A 24,111-nucleotide genomic window follows, 5' to 3' on the forward strand; every position below is an offset into this window, starting at 1 on the left:
GACTTATGTGCCGGGCCCGGTCAGAATGAAGTTGATGTGTTCAACTAAATTCTATGTCAAACAAATCGGAAATCAAGGAACTTTTGCTGGATAATAAGTATTGTCAGCATGATATCCAGAACAGAGGATTATATGATCCCTTATCTAAAGGACAAGTTGATCAGAGTTGACAGCGAAGTATAAGAGCTACGATTGCTAATCGGATTCTGAAGTCATATGTGAGATATAGTTACTAGACTTATCCAAGTGGGAGACTGTTGGAATAGTGTCTAAGCCCGTAACTATATTTGGTACGTACTTGACCCGGTTGTGCATGGTCCTTTTGGGTTGCCTTCTCCAAAGCAACTTGACAAGGTAATTTAAGGAGAAAGAGAGAGTATTATGATTTATTAATATATTATAAGAATAATATATTAAAGGAGAAATCATATTTATTTAATTAGTATTGGTCATAAATTAATTAGGAATTAATTTGATGGTCAAAAGAGATTAATTGAATAAAGGGGTATAAACTGTCAAATGTATGATAGTTGAGTTTTGGGTTAAGGAAACCTAATGGGCTTAAGGGGGAACGAAATTATGATGGGTATCCATCATATTTTCGTCCAAGAGCCTTATTCCAGAAGGATCCATGGGGTGCTTGGTGGCTAAGCTGTCCATTAGGGTTTAGACTGAAACCCTAGTAACCTGTAAGTATAAATATGACCCCTAGGGCATGAATTCGGCTACCACTTGATTCTAAGAGTACCCTGGGCCGAATTCTAGCCTCCATCTCCCTCTCTCATATTGCCTTCTTGCTTGTGGGGTTTGTGAACCATTAGAGGAGTTGCATTTGTGACTCTAGGCTCAAAAGAAGAAGATATACAAGATCTAAGCCAACAATTGAAGAGGTAAACATTTAGATATGATTCTATATGTTATTTATGTTGTTTATATGCTAGATTAGGGTTTGCAAGTCTTGGAATCAAAGCATGTTCAATAGTGAAACCTAGATCCAAGCATTAGGGTTTGTATGAGCACATAGGAGTGTTTCTTATGCTTAAAATCCATCACATGCAACTCAGCGAGTAGGATGAAGGACCTTTGGACCTCAGTTTAGAAGGAGAACTCATCAAGTCAATGCCTAACTCGATGAGTAGAGGCGGGATTAAGGACAATCGAATGGGTAGGGACTCGACGAGTTGGAAAGCCAACTCGGCGAGTCAGGTCAACTGGAAGTTGACTTTGACTTGGACTTTGACCTGATCAAGGGTAAAATGGTCATTTTACCCTAGGTTCAGCTAGCAGTGTTTGACTGAGCTTTTTTGGGAATTATAGCTGGAGGACTTCCGGAATAGCAGCAGCAGCAGTAGACAATCAGTTCTCGCTCAAATCAGCAACTACTTTGAGGTGAGTTACCTTCCAGTAGCGGTGGGTCTACGGCCTCAATGCCGGCCCACCAGTAGGAGTTGTATGTTAGATGATCGTCTTTGTGATATCATCTAGGTTTGCTACTACCTGATATGTTATATGCTGGCATGATATGTTATATGTGATAGTAGTAGAGTTCGGTTGTTAGGACCGAAGGGTAGGTCAGACTCCCCAGATATGTCTAACAGTATGTGATGATATGTTTATATGCTGGCCTGATATGTTATATATGATAGTGGTAGTAGGAGGGGAATAGTCCCCAAGTTCGGTTGATAGGACCGAAGGGTAGTTCGGACACCCCAGATATGTCCGATAATATGTTTATGTAATGATTTATGTGATAGTAGCAGTAGGGGTGAAATAGTCCCCGAGGATCGGTTGTTAGGACCGATGGGTAGTCAGCACCCTAGAATGGCTTGACACGGGTAGGACGGCACCCCAGAATAGCCGCACGGGTAGTCGGCACCCCAGAATGGCCGCACAGGGTAGTCAGGCACCCCAGAATAGCCTGACAGTATGTATGTTATGTGATCGTATGGTATGTGGTACGATGGGGGAACTCACTAAGCTTCGTGCTTACAGTTTATAGTTTTGGTTTCAGGTACCTCTTCGTCGAAGGGGAAGGAGCTGGCGCTGTAGCGATACATCATACACACACACTGTTTCTACATTCATGGGATTGTTCTGGGATTTATACTCTGACATTTTGATGGATCACATGTTTTGGTTTTCAGACTTAGTAAATGTTTATGAAATGGTTTGATCAGACTATGTTTATTTTCAAATGATTTTACTAAATATTGATTTAAAAATGAAATTTTTTGGACGTGAAAAATGGGTCGTTACACAAGGGTATTTTGGTAATTATTGGTATTTATTGGACTTGGTTAATTGGTAGTGTTCAGTGGTGGAGTTCGTGTCTGTGATCGGAGCAGCATGATCTTATCTCTTCAGTCCGCTATAGCAGGTGAGTTATCCTCACTATATCGATAGGGTCTAAGGCACCAAGGTTGGCCCTTTATCGGATGGGAATCCGGGTAGTTGTTTCTTATGTTATTGTTTTGCTATGTCTACATCCTGGTAGTTAGAATGGTATATGTTAGAGACCTGGTTAAGGTCGGTATCCTGGTATGTAGGATGATGCTATGTTAGTGACCGGTTAGGTCGGTATCCTGGTTAGGATGTTGTTATGTTATGTGATCTGTTAGATCGGTTGATTAGTTGTGAATTGCTATATGATTATATGTTTATGTGCACATGGTTGTTGGACTGGGGTTGGGTTGAGGCGGGTCCTGCTTTGTGTTGTAGGCCAACATACCCAGGGCGTACCGGTTAGACCGAAGGCCCGACGAGCGGTCCGGATAGGGTGCAGGCCCCAAGAGGGTGGACCAGACGTGTCGAGGCTCGGAGAGTGGACCAGACAGACTGAAGGCCCGGTGCAGGTGGACCAGTCATACTATAGACTCAGAGAGTGGACCAGGTGGACTGAAGGCCCGGAGCGTGCGGACTAGTCATATTGTAGACTCAGAGAGTGGACCAGGTGGACTGAAGGCCCGGAGCGGGCGAACTAGTCATATTGTAGACTCGGAGAGAGAGTGGACCGGGTGGGCTAAAGGCCTGGGGTAGGCGGACCAGTCACACCGTAGACTCGATATGCATGGTTGTTCGGTTTATGATATGATATGATATATGTGTGGTTTTGTGGTTGGTATTTTTGGGGTAACTCACTAAGCTTTCGGGCTTACAATTTCAGTGTATTTTTTCAGGTACTTCAGGAGACTGTGGCAAGGCGAAGGCGTGATCGTACCGCTCCTCATGTTTATGATTTTTATGATATGGTTCTGGAAGATACTCTGATGTTTAAACTATTTTGAAAACAAGTGTATGAACTTAATGGTTTTTAAATGAATTAAAATGTTTTAATTTGGCTCAAATTTATGGGTGTTACAAGTTGGTATCAGAGCCTTGGTTTGAGTGAATTGGAGGAACATTCGTGTGAATCCAGTCTCAAATCAAGGAGGGATTTTCAAAAGGTTTTTTCGAAGTAAGTAAAAGAGGACGCAAAGGGTACGATCAGCCGGAGTCAGTAAGTAGACCCCAAAATACCATACAAGTTGTTTGATTATGTGATATGTTAGAACAACATACTAGTACTAGGCTAGGGATCTTTAGGAATTGCATGATAGAATTGCCTTATTATATGATTCCTACTAGCCTAGGTTTTCCTTTGCATGAAATTGACATCATTACTGTAGTTATTTAGTGTATGCATCATGGTTATACATAATTAAGATCTTATGGCCTGAGAATGTTTGATTTGGCCTTATGTTCTGTTCTTGTATGTTTGGGAGCTTAGGGTAGGATTGGATATTCGAAAGTCTATAGGGTCCAGCGTTATGTATGACTAGCATACACTAGTGCTGCAGGGTTAGTGGAAGTTTCATGGACGGTAGGGTTGCGTGAGATCGGTGGGTCGGTTATGGGATAGTGGTGCTCCTCTAGGAGTCAAGTGTTCTTTATGTATATGCTATTGTTAGGGTGTTGTGGTGATACTTGATACAAATATGGGTAGGTGTGGAAGGTAGTATGGGCTCGTACTACTGAAAGCACAGGACCCATATGCGTATCAAGGAAGTCACAACCCCTATGGTTTTGTTGGGAGCTAGTTCTCGAGATTATTATGGGGAATGCCTAATATTCTTGTGGTGTATTTTTTTAGTATGGCGATTACGAGACGTCTCGGGGTAGGATCCGGTTCGGGATCAGGATCAGGAGAGGGTGATCAGGATGGACCAATACTACCCGAGGTCATTGGTCAGATGAGTACGGGTGAGTTGGATGCTAGGATTCGTGAGATACTGCATGATGAGGTTTCTGCTATGTTCCGGGCTGAGTTGTCGGAGATGTTTGGGTCGATCAAGACCGCCATGGTTGAGTACTTTGATGAGCGCTATGCAACTCTTGTAGAGGCGGCTGCCACGGCAGCTACATCGGCTGTATCAGCGGTAGGGGGAGGAACCGGTCGAGGTTTTCAGTATCGGGACTTCGATAATACGAAGCCTCCTACTTTCGATGGAGTTCAGGATCTGATCGTTGCTATGAGATGGTTGTCAGACGTGGAGGGCTATTTCTTCACGTGTTCATGCCCTGCGGATCAGAGGGTAAGGTGTGCTCTGAACCTTTTGAGGCTCGGGGCGAAGGATTGGTGGAGGTTGACTACGAGATCTTATTCAGATGCGCAGCGGGCTGCGATTTCTTGGGATCAGTTTCGGGAGATGTTCAGTAACAGTTATGTTCCGCGAGTTGAGAGAGAGAGGTTGGCTCAGGAGTTCTTGGAGCTGAAGCAGGATTCAGAGACGGTAACGGAGATCACCAGGATGTTCACTGAGAGGGAGATGTTTTGCCCTGAGTTTGCTTCAGAGCAGGCTCAGATGTCCTGATATCTGAGTATGCTCAAGAAGGATATCAGGCAGTTTATGTCTACACAAAGGTGCAAAACCTTACTGGAGTTGCAGGAGGCCACTCGGCGGTGTGAATTGGAGATTGAGTTATAGTTGAGAGAGCAGAGGCAGGCCCCAGTATAGTCGCAGTCAGCGTCGAAACGGTCCAAGACCGTTGATTCCAGGTTGGGCAGTCAGAGCGGCCACACTTGTGAGAAGTGCGGGAAGGGTCATACCGGAGTTTGTAGGTCTGGTGGTGCGTGCCGCAAGTGCGGGAGAGAGGGGCATTATGCGAGGGATTGCCGTCAGCCCCGGTCCAGGATATGAGGATTTGTTTTCAGTGCCATCAGGTTGGTCACATGAGGGCCAACTATCTACAACTTGTTTCCAGGCCAGTGCAGGTTCCAGCACCGGCCACTTTGAGGACTACTGGCGGGGGCCAGGGTGGAGCGGAGCCTCCGAGGGCTCAGGGGTGCGCTTTTCAGCTCACAGCAGAGGAGGTCAGGGCAGAGTCGAATGCGGTTACGGGTATGTTTTCGTTTCGTTGTTTTCTGGTTATCTTGTTATTTTGTGGTGTTGTATTTTATTCGCCGTTCTACGTGTTTCATGGTTTGGTTGAAAGTAATAGTAGTTAGGAGTTGTAAGTGGTTAGCATCCAAGGGATTGATGGTCAGAATTTGGTTGTATGGTATTGTTGCCGGATATAGCAATTGCGATTTGAGAAGTGTTCAGCGGAGAGTCGAACTCCCTTAGAGTTCGAGATGTACGATGTCGGAGGAGTGATTTTATGAAGGTCGCTCGTTGCAAAGGAAATCAGTTCATGGATAAGAGGAGTATGTTGAGTAGGGATGACTGATTTATTCCGGATGAGTCACTGGTGGTTGGAAGTCAGTGCTCTAAGTGGAGGAGATTGGAAAATTCTCAGGAGGATCGATAAGCGTTAGAATTTGATTAGCTGTTTGGGATCTAGTAGTGTTTCAGTCAACCAAGAGTGTGGGCTGGTATGAGTAAGTGACAGACCGATGGGGCGGAGTATAGACCAAGGATTTCGGAAAAGGTGATTAGTTGTTGTGAGGCCTAGGATTAGGCCGGGATCTGGATATATGGAATGGAGTTAGAGTTTGGAACCCCTAGAGGGCTAGAATAGTATGTATGGGAGAGATTCCCAGGAGGAATAGTTTGGGATGATGTATGATAGTTTGAGCGGTCCGGGGAGACTGAAGGCCGGTGGGCGTACCAGTCAGGTCGAAGGCTCGGAGAACGATCCAGACAGGTTGAAGGCCCTGGAGGGCGGTCCAGACATGCTGAAGGTTCTGAGAGTGGTCCAGATTGGCTGAAGGCCTGGCAAGGCGGTCCATTCATGCTGAAGACTCTATAAGTGTTGATAGATCTGTATGCGGAAAGTGATTTGAGTATGCTGCTATGCAGTAGCAAGCAGTGGGTCTGGCCCCGGATATTGATCATGTTAGTGGAAGGTAGTACATGGAACCGAGAGTCCTTGCGAGCAGATTCAGAGCATGTGCGATGCATGGAGTAGCGGTTACTCTACAAGGGATAGTGTAGAGTGGGGTGTGAGCACCGTGGCACTTGTCCTAAGTGGCAAGGTTGGCAAGTATATTTCCTTGGATAAGGAAAGGGAAAGGTATGTAACTCTGGGAGGGAGTGTTGGTTCACGGAAGTAAAAACGGTAATGAGAATGAATGATTGAGAGTATTTCACTTATGGTTGTTGAGAACTATAATTGTGCTAGTGGTATGGAAGCACATCCAGATTGGGTGTCTGTTGAGGTTGCAGAAGAATTTCTGGTGGTATAGAACCAGAGGAGTTCGGAAGGGATGCAAGGATGGAGCCTTGTATTTCCGGTATGGTTGTGATCAGGAGGTTATGTATGTAATGGTAATTCATCCTGGGGATGTTTAGAGGTATCATCAATGTGTTGGGTTTTTCCAGCCCAAGGATGTTAGAGAAGGTTCAGCACTTGTATGTGATTGCAGAGGAGAGCTCATGGGAGTTGCTCAGGAGCTGAAGGATGTGTCATCTTGTCAACACGGAAGGAAAAGAGTTGGATTCAGAAAGGAAGCGGGATAAGTCCCAGTAGTAAATTCGATAAGTTATGGCAAGCGAGTAAAGGGATAGCAATTGGTACCGGGCCAGGACCCGGTGGTTCATGGTGATATCTAGTTTTGCAAGAGACAAGTGATTGTGTGGTTGGGAATAATGGAAGTATCAGCGGGTGATCATTGGTTGATAAGTATGGTTTTCAGAGAAAGAAGCCGGTGGTCGGCTTGAAGCAGTTGTCGTGACTCTGTGAGAAAGAGTTGGATTTATAGGGGCTTGGTAGCAGTGTTTGGAGGAACCTAAGTCGGTTGATACCGGGAGATGCGTTGTGGGAATAGTATCTGGAATTGTGTGCTGCAGCAGGCTTCGAGGACGAAGCCTAATTTAAGTGGGGGAGAATTGTAACATCCCAAGTTTCAGAGCAAGAGACCGGGGGTGTTAAGTGTTAATGGAGGTATAGACTCTGCGATTTAGGAAGGTAACTCGGCGAATTGAGTCGCGAATGGATTGCGTGAATAAGTGACCCGAATCGGCGAGTCGGGACCAGACTTGGCAAGTCGGTGCTGGAATATGAAACCCTATTTTCAGGGTTTTCACCCTATTTAAAGAATGATATGCCTTCATTTCAGCCTCTATCTTCCCTGAGTGTTCCAGAGAAACCCTAAATCGTGAGAGGCTCCATTTTTGAGAAGATTGGAGCTTGGAAGGAGAAATTTGTGAAGAGAAGTTGGAGGAAATTGGGGATAGCATCAAGAGGGTTTGTGGATCTGAGGTCTACATCAATTTAGACTCATCTTTGGGGTAAGAAGCCACTGCCTTAATCCTTTTTCCTTATTATCATCCATGGTGGTTGTTTTGGGGCTTCTTTAGCTTAGTTTGGATCCACTTAGGGTTTAGAGGTTAGATCTGAAGTTGCAACTTCAGATCTAGGTTGTATTGGAGCCTTAAGGGCAGAAAGCACCAGTCTTTGGGCTTGTTTGAGAGTGCCTTGTCCCAAAACCTTCTTTTAGCTTGGTTGGAGCTAGTTGAGCCTTGCATGCACGTAAAGTTGGAACTTTACATGTGAATCTGGCCCTAGGAGTCTAGATCTATGTATTGGAAGCAATGGAATGGCCTGTAATCGTCTGAATGAAGATGTTACGTGTGGAATCGGCGAGTTGGAAGAACAACTCAGCAAGTTTGTTCTTGGACTCGGCGAGTCTGGTCGTGGAACCCTAGCCTTTTCTGGTTGAGCCGTGTCTCGGTGTGTTGAGGGACAACTTGGTGTGTTGAACAGGATGAGACTCGAAGATTGTTGGACCCAGCGAGTCTTGGGGTGACTCAGTGAGTTGAGTCGTGATTGGGAGTTTCTGAGTATAAGGACTCAACGAGTCAACGGGTTGACTCAGCGAGTAGGGTCAACCAGGAAGGTTGACTTTGATTGAGGACTTTGACTTGGACCAAGGGTTGCCCAGTTTGACTTCCAAGGGTATTTTGGTAATTATTGGTATTTATTGGACTTGGTTAATTGGTAGTGTTCAGTGGTGGAGTTCGTGTCGGTGGTCGGAGTAGCATGATCTTATCTCTTAAGTCAGTTATAGCAGGTGAGTTATCCTCACTATATCGACAGGGTCTAAGGCACCAAGGTCGGCCCTTTATTGCTTTGGTATGTCTACATCCTGGTAGTTAGAATGGTATATGTTAGAGACCTGGTTAAGGTCGGTATCCTGGTATGTAGGATGATGCTATGTTAGTGACTGGTTAGGTCGGTATCCTGGTATGTAGGATGATGCTATGTTAGTGACCGGTTAGGTCGGTATCCTCGTTAGGATGTTGCTATGTTATGTGATCTGTTAGATCGGTTGATTCGTTGTGAATTGCTATATGACTATATGTTTATGTGCACATGGTTATTGGAATGGGGTTGGGTTGAGGCGGGTCCTGCTTTGTGTTGTAAGCCAACATACCCAGGGCGGACCGGTTAGACCGAAGGCCCGACGAGCGGTCCGGATAGGCTGAAGGCCCCAAAAGGGCGGACCAGACGTGCCGAGGCTCGGAGAGTGGACCAGACAGATTGAAGGCCTGGTGTGAGCGGACCAGTCATACTGTAGACTCAGAGAGTGGACCAGGTGGACTGAAGGCCCGGAGCGGGCGGACTAGTCATACTATAGACTCAGAGAGTGGACCAAGTGGACTGAAGGCCCGGAGCAGGTGGACTAGTCATATTGTAGACTCGGAGAGAGAGAGTGGACCGGGTGGGCTGAAGGCCTGGGGTAGGCGGACCAGTCACACCGTAGACTCGATATGCATGGTTGTTCGGTTTATGATATAATATGATATGTGTATGGTTGTGTGGTTGGTATTTTGGGGGTAACTCACTAAGCTTCCGGGCTTACAATTTCAGTGTATTGTTTCAGGTACTTCAGGAGACCGTGGCAAGGCGAACGTGATCGTACCGCTCCTCATGTTTATGATTTTTATGATATGGTTCTGGGAGATACTTTGATGTTTAAACTATTTTGAAAACAAGTGTATGAATTTAATGGTTTTTAAATGAATTAAAATGTTTTAATTTGGATCGAATTTTATGGGTGTTACACAATCTTTTGTGTCTTTTGTGTTATATAAAATCTTACATGTAAGAAGGATTTGAAGATATTGTGATTCAAAAGTTTTCATATAGTTGAAGCATTCACGATCTAAATATGATGATTTGAAGAAATGGGTTATGTCGCATCGATGGTAATTGTAATATGATTTTTTCTTTCAACCAAAACAAATGAAACATTTCTATTCTTTCTTCATATTCAGTTTCTCATTTAATCTTTATATGTGATTTGTGTGTATTACTCAATCTTGAATGTGACTCTCCAAAGATCAATGTTTTGCTTGGCATATCATTATGATTCTTCTTTTTCAAGAAAAATATTTTGAATGCAGGTTAGTGAAGAATTGTCATCAAGTTTCTATGGTTGAATGGTGTTAAATGAAGAAAGAAGATTCATAAAATGGATATAGGTTTTTTTGTTTGAGCAAAGCTGACAAATGTTAGTTTTTTCTTTTGATTTAAATGTATGTTTATGTAACATCTTTATTTATATATTCAACCACCAATTGCACTTATTTATTTGATTGTAGTTTTTCTATTTTGATTATATTTATTTTATATTATTTTTTGGTTGGGTTATCCTACACAGCATATTTAAAAGTTAACATAATTTTGAACATTTAATATGTAATTATGATAGACTTATCATGATATCTTCTTCATATGAAAGTAATTTATCCATATTACTACCATAAGAATTACATATGACATTTACGAATATATATATATATATATATATATATATATATATATATATATATATATATTATGATTTGTTTAACATGTATATGCACCTATGTATGTTATAAATTTATAATTAAATATCTTTATGTTTAATAATTGAAGGGATTCAAATGATGCATCAAAATCAATTATTTAGAAGAATATAATAATAATAATAATAATAATAATAATAATAATAATAATAAATATACATTTCCAAGTACCGCATTCATTTGAAACTCACACTACAACTCAAGAGTTTTCTAATTCATGTATATTTATTAGTTAAAACTCAAGAGTTTTTAACTTATGATTATTAATTAGTAATCACTAATAAGTTTTTATTTTCCTTTCTTTTATAAGGTTGTAAAGTTTTGCTCATTAAAAACATTAATGTATTTGAAGAGATTTATGATTTAAATATGAAGAGTTAATATAAATGTTATAATATATGTTTTAGTGTTTTTATGTTATTACAAGTTATAGTGTTTATTTTTCATATTTTTTTTATTATTCGTTGTATATATATCTTTTTTAATACAAATGTTATAATAGATGTTTTTTTATTTTTATGTTACTAAAAGTTGCAGTTCATATTTTGTTCATACGTTTTATTACCCGTTATATTATCATTCACTTGATATATAATTTACACAATTTTAAACGGTTTATAAAATTATCAAATAATTGTATATATCACAATGGCTTAAAAGTTAAACTATAATGTTTAACAAAACTAATATGTTAACTATATGTTTGCTTTACTACTAACATTTTGTTTCAAAGTAAAAATATTAAATAATAATTTGGTAAAAGTTATTATTTTAACTATATAATTCTATTCTCGCGCAACGCGTGGGGATTCGCCTAGTTAACAATATAAAAGGTTGTCATTCATTGATGGTGGCACTAAGGATTAGAGATAAGGCAAGGAACGGTGGTGGTGATCAGTGTCATGGCGCACTGGTGGTGGTGGTCATAACATCTATTGCTTCAAATCGAACAGGAAATCAGTGAGAGAAATAGGGGGAGAGAATGGCGAAATTGGGGATTACGTTTTTGAATTTGTAGCTTCAAAAAACGATAAATAGGGGCAGATAAGGGAGAAATTCAAATCCCCTTATTATCAGATCTCTCCTCAAATTACGCTAAATGAAAACCGGGAATAGAAAAGCGATAAGAAAATTATGCATTAAGTAGCGGTACCTTGTGCATTAAAGCTCTTAGGGATTCAAGTTTGAATGTACCTATAACACACTAGTAATTCTTATATTGATTTTTTTACTTATTGACCAAATAAATAAGATTCAGTATAATGATTGTAAATAGAACAATAAAGTCTGTACGACTTAAAATTCAGCATTTTGAACAAATATATGTTATAAGGTAATACATATTTTTATCTTATAAACTGAAATGGAATAGTGGTCCGGGACCCCCGTGCCCCACATAGGTCCGCCCTTGATATTAATTGACCATCCATTCTAACCTATTGCAACATCAACTAATGAAGAAACAATGGTTCCTCCTTCACAATAAGTAATCCCGCCCAATCTCTAATCGTTGTAATGCGAAATAAGTCTAGTCTCTATCGACATTTAGACATATCATATCTCTAACTTTACCGACATTTACCTTTGTATTCACAAACCCTTTATATGACCGCAACCCATGTTACATTAACAAACAAATTTAACACACAAGCAAGTAAATAAAAGAATTAAAACTTATATGGAAAAGAACAAATATAAAAAAAGACAAAACTTCAAAAATGGTCCTTATGGTTTCTGAAAGTATCAAATTAGTCCCTAAGTTCAAAAAACCTCACAGATGGTCCCTGTGGTTTCAAAACTTTTAACAAATGGTCCTTCCACCTAACTCCGTCAGCTTTCTACCGTTAAGTGAGGGACATTTTCGTCATTTCAATATACAGGGACCATTTATGAGGTTTTCTCTATTTAAATATATATATATATATATATATATATATATATATATATATATATATAATTATTTAATTAAAGGGCCCCACACTCTCTCCCTCTCTCTCCATATGCAGTTGTGCACCGATCCTCCTCAGCTTCATTCTCTCTTCTCTCTTCTTCATCTTCTTCGTGGCTTTCCCATATCATCTTTCTCTCTCTGATAATCACTAGCAATATCATCCTCCACAAATGCTCAAATTCCTTCACCCTTTCATAGATTATTAAACCATACCCCTTTCCCCCCTCCCCAATCAGTGGATTTAAGATCTACAGAAAAGAATTTGAAGAAGAAAAAAATGGAACGAGATTACCTACAGCAAGATTACACCTTCTTTAATGGCCGCAATTCCACTTCCGCCTCCACTGTTGCCGCCCTCTGCTTTTGGTTTTTCAAATATGATTGAAAAATCGAAGCTATGAGATGAGGTTGAAGAGCAACCAAATCTCTTTCACTTCCTTCACTGGCTGAAATTTTAAGAGCTGAACGTTTAACATGCTGTTTGGTTGGGACCTCTGAATTGCTGTGCTGAATTATTAAAATGACCATTTTACCATTCTGTTTTATTTTTTATTGAATTCAAGTGTTTGTTTAGAAAATAACCTAATAAATTTCTTAAATAGGTATCAAAAAAATATAAACACCATATAAAATCCAAATTTAACATAAATTTAAAATTAAACACAAATCCAAATCAAACATAAATAGTTTTAAATCCACCCAATCATACTAAAATCCAAATAAGATCCTATAAATTTAAATTTAGCCCAATTGATTCGCAATCTGATCACGCAAACTATCCATGTATTCATTGCCTTGTGAACCCCATTCCATATCGTGTATATTTTGGCCATCATTCTCTCCCCCTTGTGTGTGACCATTGTTCTCCTCGAACGTCATAAATAACTCATCATGAATATCACATTTCCTTATGAAATTATGGACTGTAAAACAAGCGACGACTATATCTCTTTGCACTGAAAATGGAAAACGAGCCATTCGCTTTAGGATTGGGAATCTCGCCTTCAAAACACCGTATCCACGTTCAATAACATTTCTGAGTTGCGCATGTGCATAATTGAATTTTTCTTCCTTAGTTAACGGACGTCGTCGTCGATAATCGGATAACCAATATCTCGTGTTGCGGTAAGGAGCCATAAATCCACGAGTGTTGGTGTATGCAGCATCGCAAAGGTAATATTTATCTATAAGCATGAGTGAATGAAGTATTATGTATAGAAATTTAAAATCCTATTTTATAATAAATTTGAAAAGAATTGAACAAACCTGGAGGAGGGAATGGAAAGCCTGATGTCGGGTTAAATGCAACTTCTTTCAAAACTCGCGAATCATGTGTTATGCCCTCCCACCCGGCCCATACGAATGTGAATATCATATCAAAATCACAAATTCCTAACACATTTTGAAAGCATTCACCTTTTCCTCTTCCCCTGTAGCGAGTTTGTTGATCAGCAGGCACGACTGCATGTACAAGAGTTCCATCTAACGCACCTATTGCTCCAGGAAATATTTCTTTTAGCCTACGATGTCTCTCTGAGGAATTGACGGTCACATTTGAATTCGTTGGCATTATAACTTCTTTTGCAAAAATCATCATTGCATTTAGCACCTCATGAAAGCATCTATGAACAGTTTCTGTAGAGTGTTGAAACCTTCGTTTGATAATCCTGAATCGTTTATTATGTGCTATAATTTTCAAGAACATAGCCATCTTTTCTTCAACGCTTATATGTCTACTACTTTGCAACCAATTATTTCGTCTAAAATGATTGCATAAAAGTACATACGCTTCACGTGAAAGACGCATCAGGTCATGACATTGTGTAGAAGTTCCATGTAACAATTCTTGGGTATGTTGATGACCGCTCATTTCCGAATCGTTATCAATTGCCCTTCCAATTCTATTGGACGCTAGATTCAACCAATAGCAACATAGTAAAATGAAAAATGCAATTTCTTCATCTGAATCCATAAGCAATCTGTTATTTTGAAAATACATAACAATTATGCTAACATATAACATAAAAATTCATCCAAAAACATCAAGTCATTCATGTCATATAAAAATCTAGTTCAAACCAAAGATCAAGTAATACAAAACATCAAGTCAAAACATCTAGTTATCCAAAAAAACCATCAAACCATTCAAATCATGTAGTCATTCAAAACATCTACTTATAAAAAAAACAAAAAACCATCGACTCAATCAAAACTTAACGAAACATTCCATAATGTGCTCCAACAGTCTTGACCCAATTCTCACAAATAGCTGGATCAATGGTTAACCACACATGCCTCTTATCCGCACCTTCACCAAAAAGAGCAACAACAGTAGTGTATCTCGGGTCAAATATTCCCCATCCTAACTTCTCCAACTTTTCCATACACTCTCCCAAATTTGAAGAAGTTTGTTTTTCCACAAATATCTTAGCAACTGTTGCAATATCTTCCCCAATTTCAAGCAATCTTGAATTCGCTGCATCTTTACCCTTATCTTTACTTTTATTTTGACTCTTTGCCGAATCTGTAGTCTTTTGTTTTTTTGATGGCGCGGAGGACTCTTCACTGAGACTTACAGTTTCTTGTTGAGTGCAGTCAATGTTGTCAAAGTCATGCAAACTATATTGACTTGAATCTTGAGTAGGACGGGGAATGGTAGAAGTTGGCCCCCAACTATGAATGCATGTCGCAGTCGCACCTTCAAACAACTGTGTGCAAAGTTCGGGGTACGGTAGTGGCGTGCGTCTCAAAGAATCCACATGTTTGTTTGACTGTTTGGAAAAAATATTTTATTATTTAAACATGATAATATATTTTTTATAACTAAACAAATTACCTTCGATTCTAGTTCCCATTCTTCTTTGGAAAGATTGAAGGTGTTGGTTGTTGGATTATACACGTTACCGGTTTTGTTTTTTAGCTTCAAAAAGGCACCAAACTTTGACTTTAGGTAGTCATAGCGGTTCTTCATTTGTTTTTGGTCAGCAACAAAATTATGTTCAATTTTTAATGTTTCAGCTACATTCCTCCAAGATAGTGCTTTCAAACTACTCCCTTCACGTCCATTGATTGTAACTTCACGTAAACAAGCTTCTAGAAACGTTTTCTCTACACCTTCAACCTTCCAACTAATCCTATCCTTCTTTTCTCCCATTTCTTTGATCAATTCAACAAAAAAAAAGGCACATTTTGATCAAAAAGTTAAACATTAGAAATACACATTTTCAACAACAATTTACGCAAACAAAGGCACATTTTGATCAAAATTAGTATACCCAAGGAAACAAAAATTTTAAATAAATTTAATTGAATATGAGATTGTGAAACGTAATTAAAATGAAAAACAAAGCAACCCAAAACTAATCTATTTAGTACAAATAATTGTTGTAGGTTGTCGTTTATAAAGCAATACATAAATCAAACGCTTTAATAAAATTAAAAACTTCAAAATGAAAGCCCTAGCATGCAAAAATAAATAAATAAATTGAATGAATTTGTACCTTCATGAGAAAAAAGGGGACAAGAAGATAAAAAAACTGATTGGTATATCAAGAAGGCTACAATTCCAATATGTATGATTTCACATCTCTAATAAACCCATGGTCATACATAAAGCATCTTCTTGTCCTAGGAGCTAGGTTAGGTTTCTGTGATAATTTCATTCAAGAACTAAAAGAATAGTGTTGAACATTATAGATAAAACGATGTTGTTACAACAGGTGGCAATAAATGATTCAAAGAAAAAATAGTGCACAAAAGTTGAGAATAGTTTCGATTACTTTAGTATGGCCATGTTCAGCTAGCCCAAGCACATGTCAACATGAAAACGCAAATTTTTGAGGCAAGATAACAGCCTAAACATGAACCGCCTAATTTATACATAACACGAATTTAAATTCAACAATTTATACATGAACCGCCTGATTACTATAACATAAAAACTTGATTTTTATTATGCATTTTAGCATTAGGGTTGAAAGAAGGAAGAACCATAAGAAGATCAATAGAAATCATATAGATTACAATTGAATAAATTAAAAAAAATGCACCTGTTTTACGTTACAGCAGGAAGAAGACGAGATGGGTGGTCGGCGTCGTCTCCGGCAGCGTCGGCGGCGAAGGGTTACAGGTGAACAGATGTAGGCGCCAAGGGGGGAAGAATCGGCAGGAAGAAAACGTGAAGAAAGACGATAGGAAGAGACGGTTCGATCGTGTAGATTAGGGAAACACAAAACACCCGTTCCTTTTATTTATTTATTTTTTTTCAGACTTTGTTCCTTATCTGATAAATTAAGAGGTCTTTTTTATTTTAAGAGGTAAAAAGTAAGACGCAAACAAACGATCTGAATCTAAAATTTTCAGATATTGCCTCTTAATTTTCTAATTAAGAGGTAAACAAACAGGCCCTAAAACATAAATTTCCGCAGGTCTAGAGCTACAAAAATCTGGCACCAATTGCTATGAATTCCAATTTTCGGACTATAAATATAAAATACGTAAATAGAAATAAACAATAATTGATTTATATAGATCCTCGTTGTTTTCGGCCATTCCTTTCAGAAAAAATTTATATATACTTGTGAAAAAATTAAGTTAAATGAAAAAAAAAAAAATCATTTATTCGTGCTTTAAACCAAATTGGCCTTAGACCCGTGACTTTTTTTTTTTTTTTTTTTTTTTTTTTTTTTTTTTTTTCAGTTAATAGATAAATTTTCACGGTCAATAACTTAAAATTTATTCGTTTTTAAAAATAAAATAATTTTTTTTGTCTGAAGACACCACAATTTTTGTAGACATTTTAATTACTTAAAAACGATAGTCTACAAAGATTACAACTATTTTGGACATTTTCATTTTTAATTATTTTATAAAAAACTTTAAAAAAAAAAAAAAAAAACTACTGTCATTCTCATTTTTTTTAAAGTATATTTCCAATACTCTACAAAAATAAAAAGAAGTCTAAAAACTTATTTTTAAGTTGTAACCCTAATTAAACTCCTCTGGCTATTTTCTTCCCCACACTACTCACGACTCTACGAGAACACAATCACAGGTAGTTATCACCGGCCTTTTCCTCCGCCTCGCTTCCCCGGTGCTTCCCATCTCGTCTCGCAGCTGCTTCAACACTGTCATCTACTGCCAGTCTCCATCGTTTCATCTCCTTTCCTCCTTCTCCTGTACTGGTCCTCTTTCTCCTTTTCTGATATTGATTAGCAATTTATAGTTTCCTCTCCCCTTTCCAGTAACGATTAGCGATTTCCGTTTGCTCCTTCTCCGACGTTGTGGTATCCGTTTTAGGGTTTTTGTAAATTAACGAAATTGATATTTGAGATGCGGTTATAGAAGGTAAAATTTCATTTGATTATTATTGTTATTATTGATTATTGCTTTACCTCCTGGGAAATGTTAAATGCATTAAAAATTGGATTTTTATCATATAAATACTTTGATGTCTACATCCTAATTTAAGTCGAGAATCAAACAGGACTTTACCAAACACTTTTCTAAATGAATTCCCCGGCGGCGGTCAATCGACCGCTCCGATTCTCTCCGGCAACCATTTTTCAGAACCCTAGAAGAATCCGAATCAGAAGCATCAGATTACCTCACCAGTTGGATGAATCGTCGTCTTGTTGTACTATATCGACTCTCACCTCCTCTAAAAGAATAGAATCTCAACACCACGGATACAGAGTTTGGAGTACTTCTCGTTTGCTGCGAAAACCTAGGGTTTCTTCAGACGATGCTCAGCCTAGTGTTCCTTTTTATGAATCTGAGGTCTCGGAGCCTAGTTTCCTTGAGTTTATTACTTCCGAGAGAGTTAAAGTTGTTGCAATGGTGGCTTTGGCGTTGGCACTCTGTAATGCAGATCGTGTTGTGATGTCTGTGGCTGTAGTTCCCTTGTCTCAGTCTCGTGGCTGGAGTCAATCCTTCGCTGGTGTTGTTCAGGTAACTCTTTCTATTGCTTCATACAATAATATAAGAATTTTGTGATTGATTTGGTTAGTGTCGTGTCTGAATAATTCACTTAATGGTTTGAGTGATTGTGTTTTCCAGTCATCATTCCTTTGGGGATATCTGATATCACCAATTGCTGGAGGAACTCTAGTGGACTATTATGGTGGCAAAGTAGTGATGGCATGTGGTGTAGCTTTATGGTCAATGGCTACATTTCTCACTCCATGGGCTGCTGAAAATTCTCTTTGGGCACTACTTAGCATGCGTGCTTTACTTGGAGTTGCAGAAGGTGTAGCACTTCCATGCATGAACAACATGATAGCAAGGTAATAACTTCATGATTCTCCATTTCCATTCACATCTTCATAACTTTACTCCATTGTTTGTTGTCTAAATGTCTAGTGAAACTAAAAAGGCCTAGAATCTTATGAACTTTTCCCTTAGATGGTTTCCACAAACCGAAAGATCAAGAGCTGTTGGGCTTGCAATGGCTGGATTTCAGCTTGGAAGTGCAATTGGACTCACACTTTCTCCTATTTTAATGTCACAAGGTGGTGTAGGAGGCCCTTTTATAATATTTGGATTATCTGGATTTCTTTGGGTTTTGGTTTGGGTGTCTGCAACTTCTAGCACACCTGAACGAAGTCCTCAAATATCGAAATATGAGTTACAATATATACAAAGCAAGAGGAAGAAATCCATCAAGGATGAAACTAGTCAAACAAAGTCAACCAAAATAATCCCACCCTTCAGACGTTTGCTCTCTAAACTCCCAACTTGGTCCCTCATTATTGCAAATTCCATGCATAGCTGGGTACATATTTTTATTATAGAGTAAATTACACGAATGGTCCCTATGGTTTAGGGTAATTTGCACGTTTGGTCCCTAACTTATTCTTTTAACTCGGAAGATCCCTATTGTTTGTTTTTGTTATGTCCTTGGTCCCTGTCTTACTTAAAAAGACTATTTTGCCCTTGATTTTTTAATTTATTTAAATAAACACACCCCAACCCCACCCCCTCACCTTACCTTAAATAATAGTCTTTTTTAGGTAAGACAGAGACCAAGCGCATAACAAAAACAAACAGTAAGGACCAAGCACATAACAAAAACAAACAGTAGGGATCTTTTGAGTTAAAAAGATAAGTTAGGGACCAATCGTGCAAATTACCCCAAACCATAGGGACCATTCGTGTAATATGCAATTCATTATATGTATGTTTTTACCACAGGGATTCTTTGTTATTCTTTCATGGATGCCTATTTACTTCAAAACAGTAAGTCTCAATGACAATTGACATTATATATATATTAAAACGGTAGGTGGGGTGTATTTATTTATTTATTTATTTCTTTAATTTATTTGGGTTACAGATTTACCATGTTGACCTTCGACAAGCAGCATGGTTTAGTGCTGTTCCATGGAGTATGATGGCATTAGTAGGCTACTTTGCTGGTGTTTTCTCTGACAATTTGATTCAAAGTGGTATGACTGTCACTTTGACTCGAAAAATCATGCAGGTATGTAACATTAACATTAACATGAACATGAACATGAACATGAAAATGAATTCTTATCTTATCATTTTTTTGAGTTTGTTTAAGGATAAAATTTAGAGCTTACATTGAATTGTTGTCGCAGTCAATTGGTTTCATTGGACCTGGTTTTGCTCTTATTGGTTTAATTATGGCGAAAAGTCCGGTTGTTGCTTCTGCTTGGCTCACGTTAGCAGTGGGCCTAAAATCATTTAGTCACTGTGGCTTCCTAGTCAACTTTCAGGTACAGTACAACCTATTTTGTTCTGTTAACTAAAACACAGTACAACCTGTTTTGTTCTGTTAAGTGAATTGACTTACGTATCTTGTTTTGTTTGAGTAGGAAATTGCTCCACAGTATTCGGGTGTTCTACATGGTAAGAGACTAATCTAGAAAATTAATGACATAATTATTTGAGAAAAAAATTTAAGCTATTTTTGTTGTATAGGTATGTCAAATACTGCAGGGACATTGGCTGCTATAATTGGGACAGTTGGAGCTGGTTTTTTTGTTGAGTTGGTGGGTTCTTTTCAGGGCTTTCTGTTGCTTACGTCATTTTTGTATTTCTCAGCTGCTTTGTTCTGGAATATCTATTCCACTGGTGAAAGGGTGAATTTTGATGAAGCTAATTAAGTAGCTCTTTTTTTTGGGGGGATATAATCTTGTTGTAGATATGATGTTTCCTATGTAGTTATGTAAGATCAATGTAACATCTTTGTAGTTTATACATGTGAATCGAGAAGGAATTGTGATTACAATTTACAAACATGTTAGGCCTTCATTTTTCATCTCCATTCAGATACTATTATCCTTGATTGGACACTCTTGAAATTGAATTTTTGGTTCTCCATTAAGGCATATTTTATAATTTATATGATAAGAATGATTATGTCTTTTGTACAAATTAAAGATCAATAGCGAGTCTTGTTCCACTGTTTGGGGATAGAAAATAAACAATTTTGTGGCATTGAGACTCCAATATGGAGTCAATTTTAACTTTTTAAACATGAATTATAAATTTTATTGATGTAAGCCATAAAAATTAGGAAGAAAGCATATTAATAACAAAAAGAAACAAGATCATTATGATCTACAAAGCTTAAGATCACAAACGGAATATAGTAATCGTAATTTGCCTAGTTCGAGATTAAGTAAGGAAGTAATGACTGTCTATGAGGATTTTGCGACTTGCAATGCTCGATTGTTAAATATAAGAATTTTATAAGGTCAACTATATAATAAAACTATAGAGGTGTGATCGGATCGTATTAAGATCGTAAGATCCTAATATTTCACTATAGATCTTGCTTTAGATAAATCCTAGTGAGATCGGGATATAAACAACCTAATGCGTTGTTATTATAGATTACGAGAAGAAAAGGGATTGCTATTTTGGGTATAGATATGAAATTAGATTGATAGTACAGGTAAAACTAAAATATATTGCCTAAATTGCTATTTCCTGAAATTCCTATCTTGTAATTCATATCCACGTCATCCAAAATACACATAAAGATCTATGTTTTGAGACATGCAATATGGGTCAAGACGCTAGAACCTGAGTATTTTGGTGTTAAAACGTCATATCTTGATTCTTGAAGAATGCCTTCATGGACAAGGTTGTTCATGACTACTTAAAAATAGAAGAAAAAGTGAATGTAATTTAATTAATGGAAAGTTAATTTAGCTATTTTGTCTAAACAAATTTTGTGGTTATATTTAATCAAGACATGCAAATAAATGAAAGAAATTAACAATAACAAGATCAATGAGGATTCATTTCAATGACATTGAATACGTGAAAAGATTTCCATGATATAGTCATTTAGATTATTACTAACAACGAATCCATGCGAAACTTGAATGACTAATAATAATAGGAACATTATAATAGAAACATTATAATAGAGAGATTGCCATATTGAACTGTTTCGTTTATAGAGAGACTGAGAGAGAAATAGGAACATTATAATAGAATACATGGAGTTTTTATAAGATGTCGATAAAAGAATAATATGTTATTTCGTTAAATACTTGAAATCACAATCGACTCCGTATAACGATGTATGGAAGCAAATTGGGGCTCTAAAGATGTACAATCATTGATGTTAAAGAATTTCAGTTTTTGTATCGATTAATGTCTTCAACGATAAAGAGATTTATTAATGTCTTGAAGATGTTGAATTTTTAGGTTCTCTAAAGTTTTTTTGCGAATATTTTAAATTGGTTCAGTAGTTTAAAATTAAAAGAAAAAAAAGACTTTCCACCTACATTTTAATAATCTATTAACTTCATTATCATTATATACTTATAAAGGAAACATTTTTCATTTCACCATATTCATTTGAAACTCCCATGTATTTTTCTTTTCACCATATTCATTTGAAACTTCCATGACTTTTAAATTTCTTTCTAATAATAATTATAGTTTGGTTAATTATGTTAAATAAATATCAAGCCTAAACTGTAATCATATATAGACTAAATTTCAATATTAAAATAATATCTTTACTTCTACTTATAAAGTTATGTTTTTTAACTTTTAACATATTATACTTAATTTATTAGTTTTAATATATTGTTGGATGTAAACCATTATCATTTTAAAGATACAATTTTGGAACAATTTGTATAAAATACTTAAATTATTAATTTAAATATAACATTATAGGGTTAACTTAAATATAACTTTTAGTTTAACTTAAACAACCCAAAGAATATTTTATAAATAGTTAAAATTGATAAATTGTAGTGTCTTTGTAATAATGATTATAAATTGGTTAATAAGGTTAAATAAATATCAAACGTAAAGTGTATCATAAATAAACAAAATTTCAATTTTAAAATAATATATTTACTTCTACTTATAAAGTTATGTCTTTAACTTTTAACTGTTATACTTAATTTTTTAGATTTAATATGTTGTTATATGTAAACTATTATCAGTTTAAAGCTACAACTTTTTAACAGTTTGGACAAAACACTTAAATTGTTGACTTAAATATAACATTGCAATGTCAACTTAAATATAAATTTTTATCTCACTTAAAAAACTAAAGAATATTTTGTAAATAGTTAAGAGTGATAAATTGTAGTGATAAATGCAAAAAACTAAATTGTAATCTCAATTAACTAAACTATTTCCTACATATATTTTTATAATCATTAAAAGTTTTCAAATAAGTAGCTTAAAATAATTTACAGTAACAATAGTTAAAAATAACTCTATGTAAATGATTATATTGTTACCTTTAAAATCAAAACAATAATCTTTGATGTTTTAAATAATTATAATGATAGAAATTAAAACATTAAGCAAATAAATTTTAAAAAATTAATTAACAATAACAAAAACTATAAATAAAATTAAATCATATACTATATTTAATTTTATTCATGTGTAACTCGCGGGTAGAAGTCATTCAAACGATTAAGATTATGAAGTTATAATAGATGTATATATTATCATATAATTCAAAATAATTAATATATTATATCAATTTAGTATACGGATTATTATATCAAATTTAACAACAACGTTATTGTTATATTTAAAAAAAACATATATTTGTAAATACTTCAACTATATAGTTGTTTCTATACATTACAATTTCAATTTAAATATAAATTTTAGTTCCACTTAAAAACCCAAAGAATATTTTGTAAATAGTTAAAAGTGATTAATTGTAGTGATAAATACAAAAACTAAATTGTAATCTCAATTTAACTAAAATATTTCGTAAAGGTATTTTTTTTAATCGTTAAAAATTTTCAAATAAGTAGCTTAAAATAACTTACAATAACAATAGTTAAAAATAACTCCATATAAATGATTATATTGTTACCTTTAAAATCAAAAAAATAATGTTTGATGTTTTAAATAATTATAATGATAGAAATTAAAACATTAAGCAAATAAATTTTAAAAAATTAATTAACAATAACAACAACTATAAATAACATTAAACCATATATTATATTTAATTTTATTCATGTGTAACTCGCGGGTAGAATTTATTTAAACAATTGAGATTATGAAGTTATAATAGATGTATATATTATCATATAAATGAAAATAATCAATATATTTTATCAATTTATATAAAAATTATTATATCAAATTTAACAACAACGTTATTGTTATATTTAAAAAAAAATTGTAAAGACTTCCAACTATATAGGTGTTTCTGAGCAACGCGCGAGAATTTGCCTAGTTTTGATAATAATAAAATGTAACACATGATTACCAATTAAATTACATTAGCCTTATAAACATTTGTAGATAAAATCACCATGATCGAAATAAAAAAAAATATCAAATTCATCGTAACAGTAGTTAAAAGATAACCATACTTTGATAATTATATTTAGTTTTTTCACATGCATGTCGCAA

The 24,111-nt window shown here is 36.4% G+C and overlaps 1 protein-coding gene across 1 annotated transcript; it reads left to right on the forward strand.

The window, feature by feature from the left end:
* Positions 1 to 17,199: 17,199 nt before the first annotated feature.
* PHT4;3 (phosphate transporter 4;3) lies at positions 17,200 to 20,499 on the forward strand. Its single transcript, XM_079023819.1, has 9 exons — positions 17,200 to 17,568; positions 17,708 to 18,171; positions 18,280 to 18,506; positions 18,625 to 18,994; positions 19,414 to 19,458; positions 19,556 to 19,702; positions 19,824 to 19,961; positions 20,061 to 20,094; positions 20,167 to 20,499. The coding sequence occupies exons 2-9, from the start codon at positions 17,731 to 17,733 to the stop codon at positions 20,349 to 20,351; spliced, it is 1,587 nt and encodes a 528-aa protein (XP_078879945.1). The 5' UTR covers positions 17,200 to 17,568; positions 17,708 to 17,730; the 3' UTR covers positions 20,352 to 20,499.
* Positions 20,500 to 24,111: the final 3,612 nt, after the last annotated feature.

Source organism: Lactuca serriola, chromosome 2, assembly GCF_051521515.1.
Source record: "Lactuca serriola cultivar US96UC23 chromosome 2, Lser_US96UC23_V15, whole genome shotgun sequence".
NCBI lineage: Eukaryota > Viridiplantae > Streptophyta > Magnoliopsida > Asterales > Asteraceae > Lactuca > Lactuca serriola.